At 36.8% G+C, this 20,211-nt stretch overlaps 2 protein-coding genes across 2 annotated transcripts in view; one reads left to right on the plus strand and one right to left on the minus strand.

Moving 5' to 3' along the window:
• The window catches only part of LOC140141086 (glycogen debranching enzyme-like), a 77,488-nt gene that overhangs the window by 51,978 nt on the left and 5,299 nt on the right, over positions 1–20,211 (plus strand). The window contains exons 22-23 of the mRNA XM_072162863.1: positions 15,461–15,596; positions 18,611–18,723. Coding sequence (XP_072018964.1) covers positions 15,461–15,596; positions 18,611–18,723 — 249 coding nt within the window. The remainder of the gene's footprint in view (positions 1–15,460; positions 15,597–18,610; positions 18,724–20,211) is intronic.
• On the minus strand, positions 227–14,032 carry LOC140141601 (uncharacterized). The gene is made up of 5 exons (XM_072163512.1): positions 13,932–14,032; positions 8,046–11,161; positions 2,606–3,732; positions 1,082–1,931; positions 227–348 (listed from the first exon to the last, which is right to left on the minus strand). Exons 2-5 carry the CDS (start codon positions 11,143–11,145, stop codon positions 227–229), a joined length of 5,199 nt encoding a protein of 1,732 aa, XP_072019613.1. The 5' UTR covers positions 11,146–11,161; positions 13,932–14,032.

A 20,211-nucleotide genomic window follows, 5' to 3' on the forward strand; every position in this document is an offset into this window, starting at 1 on the left:
GTTTCCTGTGGCATCAATTTGAAATTTAGGGGGGTCAGTGTAAAAAATGGGTACAGTCACCATCAGCCAGGTAATTGTGCCCAGCCGAGAACCACCCAAATTTAGGGGTCAATATTGGTCCAATCAAGCTCAAATTTAACAGTCAAATCACCATGGGTTGTTGCAGGTTCATTTACTTCTACCAAAACTAATCGCGAAAGCAGGCGGTCGCGAAAGCAGGCGTGACTCATGGTTCGAGAACCGCCTTGTTGTTTTTACTCTCAACTACCATGTGATAGACGGCAGGCAGGTCCAACATTTTATCGTAGTATCCACTACTCAAGGCTAAAGTGAACCGGTGCGAAGCTCCTGGCAAATTGCATTGAGAACCAGTTATTAGTTACTAGTTATTTACATTAGCAGATAGGTGAGGTCTGCTTGTTCTCTGTTGACAGGGGCAGTCTTCAGTGAACAGCTCTTTCAGAGCCATTAGTAGATAAGGGGCGACCTACATGTCTCATTCTTTAGGTATTTTGTTCAGAAGACATCAGAACTTCTCCTGACAAAAGCTTGACAGTTCTAAACTTGTCCGACAGCGAACACACTACAAACTTACTAATTGTTATGAATTCCCGTTGTAAAAGCCTATTCCGCAATTTCTAGTTCTTGTTATTATGAGGTACTCTAGTACCAATTAGTGAACCCCTTTACGTGTTTATTGCGATTATTGGGACAAAAAGTACTATTAACATTACAAGAACAAACATTACAAATAATAACAATGCAAGTGATATTGTATGGAGAGAAAACACTGTAAATTTCCAATAAAATTTGATGATGTGTGACCCAGATTCTATGTCCATTTTAATTGAAATATGCAAAAGAAATGGTATCATAGATAGCAGTATCAACGTGAAGTACCATGATGGAAATAACATGGAGTACAGAATAATGATGAGTAAGTTGATCAGAATTTGTTGAATGTCAGATTCCTTCTTGATTAAGGATAATAATTCCATCACTAAAGTTGGTATTCCATAAGCTATGCCTAAATAAGACCCTAAGGATAAAGAATTCAAGTAATCCAGTGCATATTTGATACCTTCCAGTCCACTCCCAAGTAGCTGTTTGACCAATTCCTTGTAACACCAAAAACCTGTTGAATAATCGGCCATTTTATATGATGTTTTTAAGCCAAGCTGCAGTACTTGATAATATATTGGATGATTGTTTATTTCAGTACTGTCGAGGCACAGAAGTATTTTTTGGTAGCATACTTCATAGTTTTCTGTCCAATTATATGATATAGCAAGTAATGCAGATACATGAAAGTGAATTTCTAGCTGTTGTTCTTGTTCAGAGATGTCACTTGCTATGCGAAATGGTTCTATACTTTTATCATATTGGCCAAGCTCTTGATAGGCCACCCCAAGATGAAATGCTACCAGTGTAGTCACTGGGTTCAGTGGGTTGTTATCTGCCATCAATATGTGGTCTGGCTGTAGTAGAATCTCCAGGGCCTTACTCAGCGCTAAGGCAGCATCTTTGTATTGCTGCAGCTCTGTGTATATTAGACCAATTTTCCGATAAGTTTCCGCAAAAATAGGCCAGAACAGCTTTATTTGCACATCATCTTGCAATACTAATTTTAATATCCTTAGAGTGATTTTGTGATATTTAAGGCTCATTGGTAAGTTACCTTGCTTATGGAAATATTTGGCCACCATTGATGCAGGGCTTGTAAGTTCTGTAAGTGTTCTTTGTATCACACCTTCTGATAAGTCTTTACGTAGCTGATGATTTTGCCTTTTTAGTCTAGTTGCAGTTGCATTGAGCAGTGCAGGTAAAGCCAAATCTAGATACCCATGCTTATCTAGTGCATATGGTAATATATGGCTTGTCTCTGTGTGCGGGCATTTATTTTTAATCACATTGTGGATTTCAAATGATAGCTGGATCATTTGGAATTATTATTATTATTATTATTATTATTATTATTATTATTATTATTATTATTATTATTATTATTATTATTATTATTATTATTATTATTATTATTATTATTATTATTATTATTATTATTATTATTATTATTATTATTATTATTATTATTATTATTATTATTATTATTATTATTATTATTATTATTATTATTATTATTATTATTATTATTATTATTATTATTATTATTATTATTATTATTATTATTATTATTATTATTATTATTATTATTATTATTATTATTATTATTATTATTTTCATGTTCTCCTATCTTGTAACACACATCTAATGCTTCAGTAGCAAGAAATAGAATTTGGACTGGATACTCATCACATTGAATACCATTCAGAAGCATTCTAATGGCTTGTCCAATGTGTAATATATAATTGATCATGTTTCCACTAAATTTGTAATTGTATGCAATAGTTTTCAAAATTCCCCCAGCACGTACACTTTCACCAAAAAAATGCTTGTGTATCAACAGTGCATGGGTTAGTGGAATCAAACTGGCATTGTATAAATCGCTTCTCCGCCAGGTCTCACCAAGATGTTGAGCCCAAGCAGCAGTTAAATTCATGTTAAATAAATATTTTGATGTATGTACGTCCTTACATACATCATTTACCAGTGCTTTCTGAATATCTTCTGCTGCCTTCACAAACATTTTGGCCATCTTTGCCTCATATAGATGTTGCCTCAGTAGGATACTAACAATTTCTTTGAAATCATCAAGCTTTCTAACTTTAGTCCAAGTTGTATAAAGATGGTGATCGGTATCAATACCGCAGATTTGTTCTGGATTTGTTATGTTCATTATTTCACTTGTGATTTGACTTTCATTCATTGGGGGCATATAAGCAATCCCCCTTTGTGTGAGTAACAAATGAACTCTTAGTAAAATGTATTGAAACAGTAATGGCTCACAATTGTGACTGTAATGTGATGTTTTACTGATTTCTTTGGCCATTTCAAGTAGCTGGATGCCATGTTCAAGAAATCCCAGTTCTAAGGCAATGTTGCCATACTCATGTGCTTGCCTTGCTTCATGCTTTCCCTGCTCATTGGAAGAAAGAAAAACCTTCAAGTATGAGGACAACTGCCAATAATTATTGTTTGTCATGATTGCATCATAAAAAAGTGATCCAGCCTCTTCAAATCCATGCTTCTTGTGATCTTTTTTCACATTTGCAATAGCTATTAATATTTGACTGGCTTCTTGTTCATTGCCTAATGCCTTATGATGTTGAAATGCCTTATTCAAAGATGTTATTGAAACATTTTCCATGTGGGGATGTGTTCCATAAAGTAAAATACTACTTATTAGAAATTCCTGTAAACTTTCTGGCCCTGCCTTTCTGCCAGGCTTCTTTCTAGGTTTTTTCAATATACCTGCTTTGATATCAGGCTTTGTGATTATTTCAAAGGCTTCTCGAAATAAATATAAACTAGTTCTGTGGTCATTTTGTGCCTCATATAAGTGTGCCAGCATGAATTTTAAAATGCTAGTTGTTACACTGTCCCCATCTGAGTTTTGAATACTAAGTATGAACTTGACTATATTATTGTTGTATTTACTGTAAAAAGAATCGCCTATCTTCGCTGTATCTTTGGGAAATTTAGATTTTCTGTGAGAGATAAATTTGTTCATTTTGGTATCATCCATTTGGCACCTGAAAGCATCTGTGTGTATTTCTGATATGTCCGCATTGCGTGAGTGCTTATATGAAGGTAGTAAAGTGATGTTCAGCATTTCTACAGGAATATGTACAACACTATCACCAGTTTCTGGTGATCTTAATTGGGATTCCAGGTAAAAACCACATGTGTCTGCTCACGGTCAAAAATTTTTTATTGCATGAGGCGAAAGGGCTTTGGTAGTAGGTTACAAAAGTCACATCAAAATTCCTCCATGCAGCTTGTTGCCATAGAAACGGCAGATTTTATGATTTTAGCGGTTTTTGCTTATTTTGGGGTGAAAATAAGAGAAAATATACACTTTTCTGAATTGCTCTTGACTTAAAATTTGAGGCCACATCAAAAAAGCAACCTTATCACCATAAAGTACCATCTTTGCACTTTTCCCAGAGGCAAAAAATATTTCAATAATATTTCCCCATGTGCAATTTTAGGGATGGGCAACATTGACAATTTAGCACTTTTGAAAAAATTACATTTTTACCCTATCTTTGAAGTCAAAAAACTAATTTTGCTTGAGCACTCAGAATTATTTTCTCTTTGGTGGTACTTGAGCAGACATTGCCCCTTCCAAATCTGGTGAAAAACCTCTGGGGCTATTTGTCCTGTAAAGCCAGTGTTGCCAGAAAGTTTGCCAATTTTCAAAAAATGCATTTTTCGAAATAATGCATTTTCTACATATTTACTCATATAACTTTTTATACGGCCAACTTAATTGAAATATTGACCCTTTGCGTACAAGATTTGACACACAACTGCTTCCGAAAGCAACACTGAAAGGCTGCAGAAGAGTCGTGTTCTGCAAAAACCGGTATTGCCAGAAAATCTGACTTTTTAAATCTATATTTCCAATAAGCGCATTTACTACAGGCTCTAGGGGGGAGTTTGTGTACATGACTCTTTCAGAAATTTACAAGAAATGATCAAGTGCAATTAAAGATGGCGTCCAAAATGGCCGCCAAATAGGGGTTTCCATTAAAACACACTATAGCAACATGCAAATGATCTAATGATGAAAAATTATCGATGCAATTGATGTTTCTAATCAACGGAAATAAATATGTGCCCATTTTGTTTCATTCGGCGTCCAAAATTCAAAATGGCGTCCAAAATGGCCGCCAGAATAGCATATTTCCATTGAAATACACTAGAGCAACATGAAATTGATATAATAATAAAGTGTTTTCAATGGAGTTAATTTGTATAACTATAAGAAATAAAATATGCACACAATTTGTTTTATTTGAATCTCTGCAATTCAAGATGGAATCCAAAATGGCCGCCAAATTAGGATATTTCCAGTTAATGTCCTAGTAATGATTAAATACAAATATAATTCATATTTCCGATCCGTGAGCCAAATGGAATAAGCAGTGTGATGACATGATTACTTAATTGGAGAGTACAAAGCTGTAGCATAGTGAACTTTAGTAGTTGTAGTCTAGTCAACGTTCCTATTTATAGCTGTAGCATATAGTTAACTATCTTAATATAGCTATAGCCCAGTTAACTTTTCTCAACATAGCTGTAGCCTATTCAACTTTCGTAACGTAGTGGTATGTAGCAGAGTCCTAATTTGCCTAACTTCTGAGTGCTAGTACCTAGAATCTGTTTGCAAGGATGGATTCTGGCTAATAAAGCAATCCCACTTCCCACGATGTTTCGCTTGATGAGATAAAGTGCCCCCCTCCGGGGGTCGGTATGCTCCACTGGAATTTGGAGATGGTGGGTCTTTGGGAGCTGACGGCGAACCGGTAAAAGGGGCCTTTCGGACCTGCAAACGGTTAGAATCAAGGGTCTTTCTTAACTCTCTGGTTGAAAATCGTCTGGAATAACCTAGATAATGTAAGGAATTACCAATTTAGAGTCTTTTACAGCTGAAATTATAAAAATCAGGAGTCTCTCAGAACTCTACTTTCGTAAAATGCATGTGTTTTTTTTTTTTTTGCGCGGTCCACACCATAGACCCTAGATATGAGTTTATAGGGTCTATGTCCAAATACAGGGTTTTTTTTCCGGGTAACTGGTGATAACACTAAGTACCAGCAATGGTACAAGTACCAGCAATGGTAAAAGAATGCGAGAGTCGGTGAAATACATAATGACCATGTTACCAAGAGGCCAAGGCTAGTTGATTGAGACATATTTATTTTATCATGTGACTAATCAATGTTATCAGAAATAATAGCCTAAAATCCATTCTAGCAATGTCTAGAGACAATGAAACTGTTCTAGGCGGATGTCGGATAACTGTAACTTTTGTAACATCTATGTTGTTCTACTGAGATGCTTTTTGGTCTTGAGTCTTAGGATTCCGTTTTGATATTATTTCTAGAATGGATTTCATGGTATACTTTTTATGACATTGATTAGTCACATGATTAACGTATCTTCACCAACCAGCTTCTTGGTAACATGCATGGTCATGGCTTTATTAGTAATACATAATCCATCCTTGCAAAACGATTGTAAGTACTACTAGTACTAATATGTTAGGAAAGTGGACTCGCCTACAGTTACGTTACAAAAGTTTAATAGGCTACAGCTATGTTGAAAAGGTTAACTAGGCTATAGCTATATTAGGAACTTTGACTAGACTATACTCTGCACTCTCCATACTTTTCACAGAACTGAAAAGACAAAAGAAAAAGTCAAATTAAATGTAAAAACCTAGTTCTAAATGGCTTCAAATGGTTTTGATTGCTTTGTTATTGTGATAGGTGACTGTGCTAGCTGTTCAAATGGATATATAAGGGTATTTGGGTGACAGATTGAAAGGAAAATTAAGGGGTCTTTGGATGACAGCAGTTTTTCATACTATCTGGCAACACCAAGCCCAAGTTTCAAAACCTGTATGAGCTCGTGCTAGCATATGTACAGATAAAGCTAGATAAAATAACGGTAACAGTTAAAATAATTAAATAAATTTAATTATGTAAAATGCACTTATTGGAAATATAGATTTAAAAGTCAGCTTTTCTGGCAATACCGGTTTTGCAGAATACGACTCTTCTGCAGCCTTTAAGTGTTGCTTCCGGATGCAGTTGTGTGTCAAATCTTGTATGCAAAGGGTAAATATTCCAATTAAATTGGTCGTGTAAAAAGTTACGAGTAAATATGTAGAAAATGCATTATTTTGAAAAATGCTGTTTAAAAAATTGGGAAACTTTCTGGCAACACTGGAATTTGAGAGATACCAATGAAACAAATTGTGTGCATATTTATTTCCTTTGGTTATAAAAATTAATTCCACTAAGAATACTTTATTATTATATCAACTTCATGTTGCTCTAGTGTATTTCAATGGAAATAGGCTATTCCGGCGGCCATTTTGAATTTAAAAAATCCGATGGGATTGGGCATATATGTATTTCCTTTGATTAGAAACATATTGTATCAATATTTTTTCATCATTAGATCATTTGTATGTTGATATAGTGTGTTTTAATGGAAAATCCCTATTTGGCGGCCATTTGGACGCCATTTTTGATTGCACTTGATCTGATTTTCTTACTCAAAATTTTTGAAGATCTTTGCATAATTTATATAACATGAAAGTGCAAGGTAAATTTCTGAAAGAGTCATGTACACGAACTCCTCCCTAGAGCCTGTAGTAAATGCGCTTATTGGAAATATCTATAGATTTAAAAAGTCGGATTTTCTGGCAATACCGGTTTTTGCAGAACACGACTCTTCTGAAGCCTATAAGTGTTGCTTCCGGAAGCAGTTGTGTGTCAAATCTTGTACGCAAAGGGTCAATATTTCAATTAAGTTGGTCGTATAAAAAGTTATATGAGAAAATATGTAGAAAATGCATGATTTCGAAAAAATGCATTTTTTTTGAAAATTGGCAAACTTTCTGGCAACACTGGCTTTACAGGACAAATAGCCCCAGATATTTTTTACCAGATTTGAAAGGGGCAATGTCTGCTCAAGTACCACCAAAGAGGAAATAATTCTGGGTGCTCAAGCAAAATTAGTTTTTTGACTTCAAAGATAGGGTAAAAATGTCATTTTTTCAAAAGTGCTAAAATGTCAATGTTGCCCATCCCTAAAATTACACATGAGGAAATATTATTGAAATATTTTTTACACCTGTGAAAAGTGCAAAGATGGTACTTTATGGTGATAAGGTTGCTTTTTTAATTTGACCTCAAATTTTAAGTCGAGAGCAATTCAGAAAAGTGTATATTTTCTCTTATTTTCACCCCAAAATAAGCAAAAACCGCTAAAATCATAAAATCTGCCGTTGCTATGGCAACAAGCTCCGGAGGAATTTTTGATGTGACTTTTTGTAACCTACTACCAAAGCCCCTTCGCCTCATAGAATAAAAAATTTTTGACCGTGAGCAGGCACATGTGGTTTTTACCTGGAATCCCAATTAAAACAAGATCAAAGCTACTGGCCCAAACTTTAGGTTGATCTAGTATTGAATGGTCTAATTGGTATAACATTTGATGGGGTTGAAAAGAAGACATCCCACTTGTATCCTGTTTATCATACCAAGTAAGAGTTCTATTGACATCCTCAGCGTGGTCATTTACACATAGCGTTTCTTCTAAATGAGTACTTCTGCTCTCCAACTGCTGGTTTGAAAGATGGAAATTAAACACTCCTTTCATGGAAACTGCTTTGCCATCATTTGTCATTTCATACTGCAGTGCATTTTTTACATCTCCAATTTTAACATACAGGTTGGCAATATGTGTGCGGCCTAAAATTGTCTTCAGATGGTTTCCCAAAAGATTGCCGTCAATGTCCTGAGCTGTTTCTAACATTTGAATGCTCCTATGATATAAATGCATATTTTCCAGTAGTACCCCAGCAAATAGAGCTGCGTTTGAAGTCAGTGCACAGTCATAGATTTCATTTGTTAAATCCACCTGGTTCTTGTTAATAATGTTCTTGGAGGAATCAATATCCCGACATGCATTCAATACTCCTGATTGAATACGTATTTGAACAGCTTGACACAGACTCTCAGCTGCTTCGTTCATTTCTTGCATCCTATACTGGGTATATCCAATGTGGATTATGATATGGCTAGATCTGTAGGGATCTTGTTTGACTAACCTGAAAGCAACATCTAATGTATCCAAACTATCTTGATAGAAGCCATGATGGTACAACAGCAATCCTAGTGTATGCATCATATTTGCCGTTCGTATTTCAAACTGTGATAACTCGCCATCGTATTCAGGTTGAATTTGTTTCACAGATGTAGAACCCAGGTGGCTCTGTGGTAGTTTTTCAATGTATTTCTCAACTGTAGATAGTGCTTGTGTATTGTCTTGTAAGGTTTCTTGTGCAAGTTGTATAACAAGCTTTGCAATGTTTTTATGATCAGTGTAATAGTTCAAGTCATTTTGCTGTTTTAGGAAGAAAATGGATGGTGCGCAGAGAAGGACATTTGTGAGCCTGTCATACCAGTTCAATTTATTTTCCTGATCGAAGTTGCTACCATAGATCAAACTGTTTCCATAATGACTGCCATGAAGATTTGAATATATTTCAAAGGCTTTTTGGTACAGACTCAGAGCTTTGTCAAACTGTTCTGTGTTCTGGTAAAGCGCTCCAATATAGCGATATATTTCGGCTCTAAGTTCATCTTTGCCAAAAAAATCAAAAGAACTTAGTGAATTTTCAAACTCTTGTAATAGTAAATCACCATCTTTGATTTGAAGATTTGGAGTTGCTACGATATTTTCTATATGTGTCCAAAACATGTTAAGCACTGCATTATGATGTTTATTGTAATCAAAGAAAACAATAGAGCTAGTCGTTTGTATAAGGGACCACCATGGCTTCTCTTTGGCAATCAACTTGCTGAACTCTTGAAGAATTGGGTGCATTTCATACCGCTTGTGTCCAGTTGCGAGGTGAAATTTCTTTAAAAGATTGTAGTCTACAAGTGGATATAGATCAACTTTTTCTTTGAGGGTCAATTTTACGATGACATTGGCGGTCATTTGATCAAAAGATGTTGGTATCGTTCCTAATGCAATAAAGGTTTCTTGAATATCTGGATCAAGACCATCAAACAAAGTTTTGAGGAATTTGAAATAGTTATTGTAGTCTTCAGTGTCATTTACGATTACTAAGATTGACAATTCTTCAAGCTTTCCTAGTAATTCATCTTCTTCATAGACCCCTCTTTGTAACAGACTTCCAGTTAACTCCAACAATAAAGGAACTCCCCTGATTTTCTTGCATATTTCTAACACAGAGCTTGCTTGTGAATTTGGTGAGAGTTTCTGCAAAACCTGTACTGACTGTGCTTCTGACAAGGGTTCCAACTTCACTGGATATATTGACACCCCAATGATATTAAAATCTTTTCGCGAAGTAGCAAGAATGTTGATTTTGTTGATGGCCAGACACAATTTTGTTACTTCAATGAATTCTGACTTTGATATAGAGTCTAAAACTTGTTCTGTGTTGTCAAAAATAAGAAGTGTTTGGCATGTTGATATTTTTCTTATGTGTGTTTTAAATTCTTGCAATGAAGCAACATCAATTTCTGATTCAAAATCAAGGGCTAACGTTATTTCCTTGTACATATCTTCTCTAAGATGATTAGAGTTCACACTAAGTTGCTTAAAGTCCACAAAAGCCACTTGAAAATTGTGTCTTCTCATAAGCACTTGCCCAATTGCGATCGCTGTTGCAGTTTTTCCAATTGCTGGGGGACCAGTTATGGTGACCATTTGATAAGTTCCATTACTTAGAACACTAACAGCTCTGTCTATTTCCATGTCTTGACCAACATAATAATTGGGCTTCAGTGATTCAGGAAAATAGGTTCCAAACCTATTACAATATGTTGTAGTGACAGGAAAATCCATTGTGTGATAGTATTGTTGTATTGACTTACATAATACCATCACACATATTGGTGCCAAAATGAGAACTAGTAGCAGAAGAAGCTTGTGGTTATACCGCTCAATTTTGCACAACTTCTCTTCCACCACCTTCATGTAATCTTCAGGTACTTTCATAACACCAGTTCTAATATCGTCCATCAGATTTTTCACACTGGCAGGACAATTCAAACCACACACACATACTTCAATATCTTTGTAGATGGCTTGAAACTTTGCGTTACTAAGAGATGCTGTTGAAGGATGGCCAAAGTATTCATTTCTTATTTGCCGTAGTTTGTCTATGTGTTGTTTTAACACTGCAGGGAGGTTTAAAGTTCCAGAATACAGTAACATGAAAAAAAGTGCAGTCGGATCCCAGTCACTACGATTACCTGACTTTGGAACTTTAGATTTGTTGTTCTTCCAGGTTCGACCATTTTTCAAAATCTGTATGAAGTACTGGAGACTGTTGTTGTCATCTCTCCAGGGATTGTTGGGGTGCTGCTTGTCCCATTCTTGTTTGAAAACATTCCGTAGTTGTTCAGTGACAATTTCAAGAAGAATAAATGCAAGCTTGAAAAAGTTCCTGTTTTTGGGTGTATCCATGGTGACAAGTAATTTTCTGCAGGAAACATGAAAAAAGAAAAGAAAATGTACAAAAGTAACTTTCAAAATATGTATAAATAATGATGAAATGAGACTCTGATATATGCTTCACCCTAACAGGGTATTTTTGCAAGATCTGAGAGGATCAGAAATAAATGATAGAAGCTTAGGGGTGCACCATTTGATTGCCGGGATGGGGGGCATGGGAGTTTTTTGTAAAAAAAAGTTAGGGTCAGGCCTATGTTTAGGGTCGTCGGGTTACGCCAATCAAACAATTTTTTTAGGCCTTAGCGCCTCTCCCCTAATTAGCAAAACATTGACAAAAAAATAAGAAACCTATGCAATCTTCTCGTGTATCTTTCTGATGATTTTCATATAGTTTAATTATCAGTTGGGGTGCCATTCACTGTATAGTAAATGAATTGAAAGCATTCCCTCCTCATAGTCTTCAATTTTTTTCTGGTAATTTAATTAAATTTTAGCATTAAGTTTTTACATTTCTTGTACACAATAGCCAAAGATTTTTTAAACTGTTTTAGGGTAAGAAAATACTCATTTTCACAATGTATGTACTTAATATTTCAAAAGCAGTACAAAAATGAAATGTCACCAAATAATAAAAGTGAACGCCTATATTTGACTATATTTTAGGCAAGTCGGAGGTATTATTTTTCCAGTCTGGGTAATTTTGCTTAAATAATACAGTTTATTTCTGCAGGGTAATACATTGATATTATAGGAAATGAGTCAAGGAATATATGTGATGCGATCAAGCAAAATCAGTCGGAACTCGCAAATATTGATTTTGAGATATAGCCAAACAAAGGTGATATTTCCTTTTCTTTTCTATTGTTTTGGAAACTCTGTAATTGCTCATATCTTTGGAACTGGTTGTTCAAATTCAATGGAGTTTTCTGCAAAATGCAGCTTTGTGAATGATTTTTACTATTTTGTAAGAAACTGAAAATTTAATATTTCCGAGTTCCGACTGTTTTTGCTTGATCGCATCACATATAAGCACAAACACTGCAGGTTCAGGCACCGCCCTGACTTGCCTTAAAACATCCAACAGGAAACTAATGATCTACTTACAATGGGCTATTCCAGTTGAAATCCACACTACCCCTGTGGAAAATTTAGGAAATACCTTCCACAGGGGGAGTATGTTTTTCAAATGTAATTGGTCAGAGTTTATCATTTTGAAACCCATACTCCCCCTGTATTATGACTTTACCTATATATTCCACAACTGGAGTGAGTATTTCAAATGGAAGCACAACAATCGTTTATTATATTCAATATATTCAAAATATATTGAATATATTATATTCAAAACTTATACTCCCTCTGTTGAAGACTGTTGAAAACTAAATCTTCCACAGGGATAGTGTGGATTTTAAATGGAATGGCCCATTGACTTTAAGGCCAGTATTTTTAAATTATTGTAATCATTTCCTTACATTTCGTTTCTAACCATAATTTTGGGAAGTAGGCCAAAATGCTTTCAAAAGCGGGTTGTTTTTTGTTACCCACCCTTTTGTAAAACGGTTGTTAATCAAACACGCCTCTGTCAAACTGTCTGAAATTCGGCATGTTCATGTATAATGGCCCACAAGTTTTTAAAAAGTTGGCCACCCCTGCAATTAGCTATGATAAGGCCTAAAAAAATTGTTTGAATGGCGTAACATTAAAAAAAAATTAGGTTTAATATTATTTAAATAATTTTAGGGTAGGTCAGGTTACGCCAATCAAACAATTTTTTAGGCCTAACTCCAATGTTTCTAAAACTACTTGTTTCTGTTGCAAATGTTCTTATTGGAGTAAAAATGTGGTACTATTATATTCCGGCTAACAGATTACACAAGGAAGCAGGAAGTGCATGCATATAGGGTATAATCTTCTTCCACGGTAAACCAAACAGCTTCCGTGGTAAACCTTATAGCGCCATCACTTGATGAAAGTACGTTATTAGTAGGCGTGAGTTAAAAGCTATCTGGGCTAGAACTATTGCGACTGTAGGGGTGACCTTGCGTACAGGTAAAAAAAATACTCGTAGCGGTTATATTACACGTCTGGTTTAGGGCAACGGGGTGGAAAGGAGGGTAGGAGATGTGCGACAGATTCGGGATGCATTTTGGTTTATTGATGGCCCTCAATTTCATGAAAATTTGGTTTAAGAAAGATTGTTTTTATTTATTTTTTTTAAAATTAATTTGTTTCCCAAATTTTTATCGGAAAGTGTGCCATTTTTTTTATTGTTATCATGGCGTGCGATAATAAATAGGCCTATTAATATAATTTTTAAATGCTATTTTATTATTTTGTTATTAATTGAAAATCTAAAATAGTATAAAATCGTATATGATGCCTTAAATTAAAGTTTAAAACGTTCTTCCAATATTAATAACTATTATTAAATAATTCCTAACATCTCCCCTCCCCAATACACACACCCCCACACCCCACACCCCTACACCAACAACCACATGCCAAGTCTTGGCGAAAGTCTACCTTTGCACATCGTGCCTGCTGCGTGCACCATCCAGCATTGTCCCGCTAAAATACACTACCCTATTACGAGCAATGGAATAGCCCGTCAATCATGCACAGTGGTTGCTCCTGGAAGGAAGATTATACCCGATGTGACGCGGTTGCTCATGGAAGACAAGAAGGATTATACCCCTTTTCAGTGCATGACCTCCTCCGGCATTTGCGGTAGAAAAAGAAGCTTATAAACGATAGCACCAGGCCATATCAGGGAATTAAAACAAGGAATGAACTCTTACCTGTTTTGGGTAAAATATCTATTGAAAACAACATAATTCACAACAAAAAGTCAGATTGTGTACTGCAGTAATTTGTAGTACGCCCTTCAGGCATCAATCACATGATGAAATGTGTTGTGACGTTGGTGTTTCTATACTATTTTGAATTCAATTTTATTTTTGGAACCTTTTATATATGTACCAGCTTTGTGTTGACTTTAATATATTATACTAGTAATCTTTTAGCTAAGAATTTTTTAACCATTACTTTTTCATTCTCAGGAATAAGATAATAATTACATTTAATTCAGGCTTTTTTGTCCTAAACAAAACTTATTGTAGGGGATTCCCCATATATTTATTACCTACGCTTGGACAAAAAAACACAATTAAATATTTCTTGGGTCAGTGAGTCTGATCAAATATGCCACCAAGTGCAGAAAGCATGCACTTTTTTAGACTATAAAATTGATTTGTTAAAAAAAGACAAAACATTTCTTGTTAGTGCAGGGTAGTTTTATGGATCATTTTGGTCATTTTGAAGGAAGAGCATTTTATTGTTTCAAGTTTTTGTCTCGCCTGAACTTTGTTCAGGATGGGACTTAGTAATGTTTATTTCTGACTGTCGGTGTATGTGGATGGATGAGGGGTGTGTGTGTCCGTCTGGAGCTGTATCTGGGGATCCGTAAGACCTACAGGGACGCTGCTTGGTGGGAGGAAGAATATCCAAGTTTGCTCCGTAACCATATGTTTTTCGGTGAAAAATATGCAAATTAACATAACTAATTTGCATAATTTATGCGAAAATCAGCGTAAATTGATAGTGGAGTTTGGGGACAGACTATCTCAAGATCCGTCGGGCGTATGGTAACGAAACCTGGTGGCAGGAATGATACACACCTACTGATCACCTGATTAGTTTTTCGGTGAAAAGTACGCACATTTAGTTGTTAATTTGCATAATTTATGCGGAACGATTCTACAAATATGGTTGGAAATCTGAAGAAATCCACCTTGTGGAGCTGTATCTGGAGATCCCAAAGAACCGTAAGGGCTATGATGATGAAACTTGGTAAAGGGTAGAAAGACCAGAGGGTCTCGACCTGATTCGATTTTCAGTGCAAAATATGGTAATAAAGTACCTAATTTGCATAATTTATGCTTAACAAGCAAAAACCTATTTTTCTCGGAGACCAGGGGTCGCCCGTTCCTCAAACTTGGTGGGTGGGTGCATCTTGACCCCAGACAGAACAAGTTTGTATTGGTTAGTGGGTCAAGGTCACCCGAGGTCATCCAGGGGTCATCTGAGGTCAAATTACTAAAAACTGTCGTATGGGCACGAAACTTGGTGGGTACATTTATAAATTACGAACCGCGTAATTTAGTTTTCCTGATAGGTCAGAGGGCAAAGTGTCCAAAAACTGCAAAAACTGTCCCACAATGCATTGCAAATTACAATGCCGATTTGGCTTATTACACAGTCCAAATATGATTTTGGTGTTTATTTTCCTGCTCCATACATGATATCTTTACCTCTTGTTGATTCACAGGCTTCAATGTGACAGTAGGGGTAGATCCTGTCACAGGTTTTCCATTTGGAGGAAGTGAGTTTAATTGTGGGACATGGATGGATAAAGTTGGCGAATCTGAAAGAGCAGGAACCAAAGGAAAACCAGCCACACCAAGGTAAGTATTGTATGTGGTAGTTAATTTTCAAACGCAGTTCAAAATACTATACTGTATCGATATTAATTTTTGAAGATTTTTGAAGATTTTACTGAAAATTTGGCTAAATTTGACAATTTAATTGTAATAGCCTATTGTTTTACCATGCCCCTGGCATTACGTTTCTCTACCTGGAGAGAATTGATCAAAAATTGAATTCCCTCCTGAGGTTCGTATCTGTCAGTGAGTTGACCAGATCACAAGGATGTCATTATAGCTAGAGGCAGTATATAACACAAATGGGTCAATGAGTTACATAAATATGACCTTGTGTGGTATTTGGTTCCCAGGAAGTGAGTTTTACCTGAGGCAATTTGTGGTTAAATATTGATCCCTCACTACAAGAGTTATTACTGTCGATTTATAGTTGAAAAAGGAGGTGAGACATATTCAAATCTCTCCAGGTAAGTAAGTAAGTAAGTAACACGGCATTTATAATGCGCCTAATGCCAGAGGATACAAAGCGCAGAAACACAGAAAACAAAACAAAACAAACAAAAGCAACATCATGAGAAAAGGTATGTTTTCAGAAGGGATTTGAACCCGTTGACAGTTTGGGCACTGCGGATATTTAGGGGGATTGAGTTCCATTTGTAAGGAGCAACCACTGAAAAGGCCCTGTCCCCGGCACCCTTGTTCGTCCTTGGTACACGAAGATTGAGACCGTGGTCCGAACGTGTGGTGACGGAGCCCTCATGAGGATGTTTAACAGTAAGGCACTCATCGATATACCGGGGACACAGCCCATTCAGTGACTTGTATATATAAAGCAGAGTTTTGAAAGTAATGCGTTCCTTTATACGAAGCCAATGGAGTTCTTTCAACAGGGACTGATGGAAGTGCGTCTCGGCGACAAGAAGACTTAAGCGGGCACATTTATTCTGGAGCCGTTGTAATCGATCAATATCCTTTTGCGCAATATTGTTGAACAAAACATTACAGTAGTCCAGGCGGGATAAAATCATGGCTCTGACAATATTATGTATGCCGACTGCATTGGCTCAGCAAGATCATGTTCATCAATATGATTTTTCAGTTGGGAAACAGCACATTTTTCAATGATCTTTGATGTTAACTGGAGATTGGCAACGGGCGGTAATTCTTAAGTTCATTTTTATTGAGCGATGGCTTTTTCAATACAGGAGTAATGACCGCTCTTTGCAGATCTTCTGGGAGGGTTCCTGTGGACAAAGACATATTCACAATTTTTGTGAGTGTAGGGAGCAAGATATTTACATGTTGTTTTATGAGCCATGTGGGAGAACATCCAGAACACACTGTTTGTTTGGACACTTTGTTATAACCTGTAACAACTCGTCATCTGACACATGGGTAAAATGATTGAATGCAATGTTAGCACTTACACTACCAGATGAGATATTAAAAACATTCACATCATCATTAACCACAGATTTGGCTTCATTAACTTTATCACCAAACCAACCCGGTTGGTGTGACATACTTGACCTCCTTGTTATTGACGTAGCATGGCTGTCAAGAACTTCTAGGCAAGAGCGGTTATATTCATTGAACAAATCGTCAACATTGGAATAACACTTCTGCGAGATAGCCAGCATTTTCATAGAAAGATCTTCTGAGAAGCGTTGATGATCAATGCTTCTATATCTCAAGAAAGGTCCGAACAGTTTTAGATGGGCGCTGTTTGGATAAGTTAATGGAGCAGTTAACCATAAAGTGATCTATGGTGAAAGTGACACAATCAACACAGATATCATGAATTAAGTTGTCAGAAACTCTGGTTACAACAACGTCAAGGATATGGCCACTCCTATGTGTTGGCTCGGTCACATGTTGACTCATGCCAACTGATGACAGGCAAGTAGACACACGTTTAACATCACTCTTGGTAGGCAAATCAAAGTGCACATTCCAATCTCCAACAAGTAGGACTTTGCCAGGCAGTAAGTTCACACAGTCAATGAAATCCTCTATTTCAAGAAGGAAAGATGACAATTTGAACTTATTGACAGCAGATGGCGATGGTCTATATACAATGATGATGTAAAATGAGCGAGACATGTTGGACACAACAGTATATTCAAATGTTGTGAATGTAGGTATGTCAATGTTCGTAAGATGACAGAGTCCAATTTGTTGCTTAAAGAGGATCCCAATTCCGCCATGAGTGTCACCAGATGCATAAACACGAGGAGTATTTATAAAAGTGTAACCAGGAGGTGACATTTCCTGATAATGACAGGGTCATCTGGTTTCATCCAAGTCTCTGTAAGACACAGTATATCTATATCATGGGTGATTACATACTCACAAATGTCATTTGATTTATTACCCACGGACTGGGCATTCCATAGGCTCAAGTTTAGATTTTCATTTCTACTGGGTGCTGATTTTGTGCTGTTGAGTACAGGTGGATTATCACTTGCAACAGTTGGTAGCTTGTTGGGCGTGAAGTGATTAGATCTACCACCACTGCAACCACGCTGAGTCCGCTGAACACCACAAATGTTGAGCTCCTTCAAAGTTTCATAAGTTGAAAGGGGTAATTGACACTTTTCTGGCATCAATCCCAATAAATCCAATCTGGAGTAGGAAATCAATGGAGGCATGATGATCAAGTCCCCTTGAACCAAAATGGTGATATAAACAATCCACAATGCTAAGCATGCCATGTGCAACCAAGTGTCTATGAACTAATGAAGTAGAAAACTATGGATTCCAGTGCAATGTGAATGATGTATGTTATCACAAACCACAGAAAATATGAATTTCATCCAAATTCAGACAAAATAGACCAAATAAAGTAGATCAGTTTGATCACGACAGTTTAATCTTTCCAATGGTGTATGGTAGAAGACAAAAATCACAGTAGAAACAGCCCAAAATATAAAAAGTTGGGAGAGCAAAAGAGTAGTGCAGCCAGACTGGCGCATCAACAAAACGTAATGGCAAACTTTGATCTAAAATGAAATCAAACTTGTTCTTCTTTATTTCAGGGATGGTTCAGCTGTTGAGATAGTAGGTCTATGTAAGGCAGCACTACACTGGCTAAGTCAACTCAATGAGGAAGGAAAATATCCTTATAGTGACTTCAGTGTTAGAATTGATGGTAAGTTTGTGATAGTCTGTTTATTTGTGTGGGTGGTCCAAGACTTCAGCTCATATTCTGGAGGTTGCACAAAGTCGTGGGTTCAAATCTCTGCAGCATCAACGTGTTGTGCACTTAGGCAAGGCTCTCCACTTCTTCACCCCTATTGCCTCTCCCCACCCAGATGTACAAGTGGGTACCGGCTTTATTCAATGCCAGGAAGGTAACAGACTCACTGTGGAGGAGGTGTAGCGATGCCCCGCTCACAGCAGCATTAAATGGAGACGTCTGACTTGATCGCTTCAAAAGAGAGATGAGGCTCCAGTCTGTAAACACAGGTTCCTCCCCATTACCTTTAATGTTTGTGGGGGTGAGTTTGTGTGTGTGTTTAGTCATGAAATGAAATGATATTAATTGATATTAATCACCCATTTTACCTGTATTCTAATCGGGTATAACAAGTAGCCATAAACCAGTTTAATGAAGTCCATTGTCTCGTCCATAGCAGACAACACCCTGGTATGCACAGAGTATTCCCAAGCCTTGCACACCGACATCGCCTGGCTAATAATTATTTGGTGCAGCAGAGACATTAAAATGAATACACGGGATCCATACACGTGAATTGCTATGCACGATTTTGATATCAGATGAAAATCTTCGGATACTGGGTTACAAAATGATGAATATCTCCCGTAAATGAATTTTTCTCAAGAAACCAGATGTGGTCTCATACACTTGAAAATATGTGTTGAACAGATATTATAGTCGTTAGCGTGCGCTTTGAAAATTGGCCGCGTGCGCTTTGAAGTCAAAATTTGACCAAAACTCTCAATTTTATATTGCGTTGGTCCTATATGGACTACAGCGCGCAGCAGGCTATAGCGGCACTCACTCAAGTGGAGAGAGTATAACCATTGACCGCAATGTCGTATACAAGCTTGCTCACAGAGCGAGAAATCAATTACCCCGGATTGTCAGTAGCCTTAGTCAAGTCACTTCGCTAATAATATGCATCTCATAAGGTCCGAATAAAATGGTCATAGGTGGCTGTGGATTCAACCTACCATGGCGATTTCTACTATGAAGATATCGGGGCGATGTCACTGTGCCTTGATAAACGGTGGTGCTCATGAATTATTCATTGAGCCATAGATTAATAAACACAAAGATTGGAATGTTCCATGCCTGTGCCCTCTAAGCATACTTGAATTCAGCTGACGCCAGTACAGCGTTCGATCAACTTGTGAGCGCTTACGCTCGAACTCTCTTTTGTGTACACCTGCGCTATTTATGCTATTTTTGAGTTCGCTGACGCACCCCTTACTTATCGTCGAACCCCATAAGCAGCATGCTTACCTTTCATGGTATGCATTGTGAGCATTCCCAAGCCTGATAAAATGGTGGTGTTCATGAATATTCATTGCACTCCCAAACCTGATAAAATGATGGAGCTCATGAATATTCATTGCATTCCCAAGCCTGATAAAATGGTGGAGCTCATGAATA

This window comes from Amphiura filiformis, chromosome 19 (assembly GCF_039555335.1).
Source record: "Amphiura filiformis chromosome 19, Afil_fr2py, whole genome shotgun sequence".
In the NCBI taxonomy this organism is placed as follows: Eukaryota; Metazoa; Echinodermata; class Ophiuroidea; order Amphilepidida; family Amphiuridae; genus Amphiura; species Amphiura filiformis.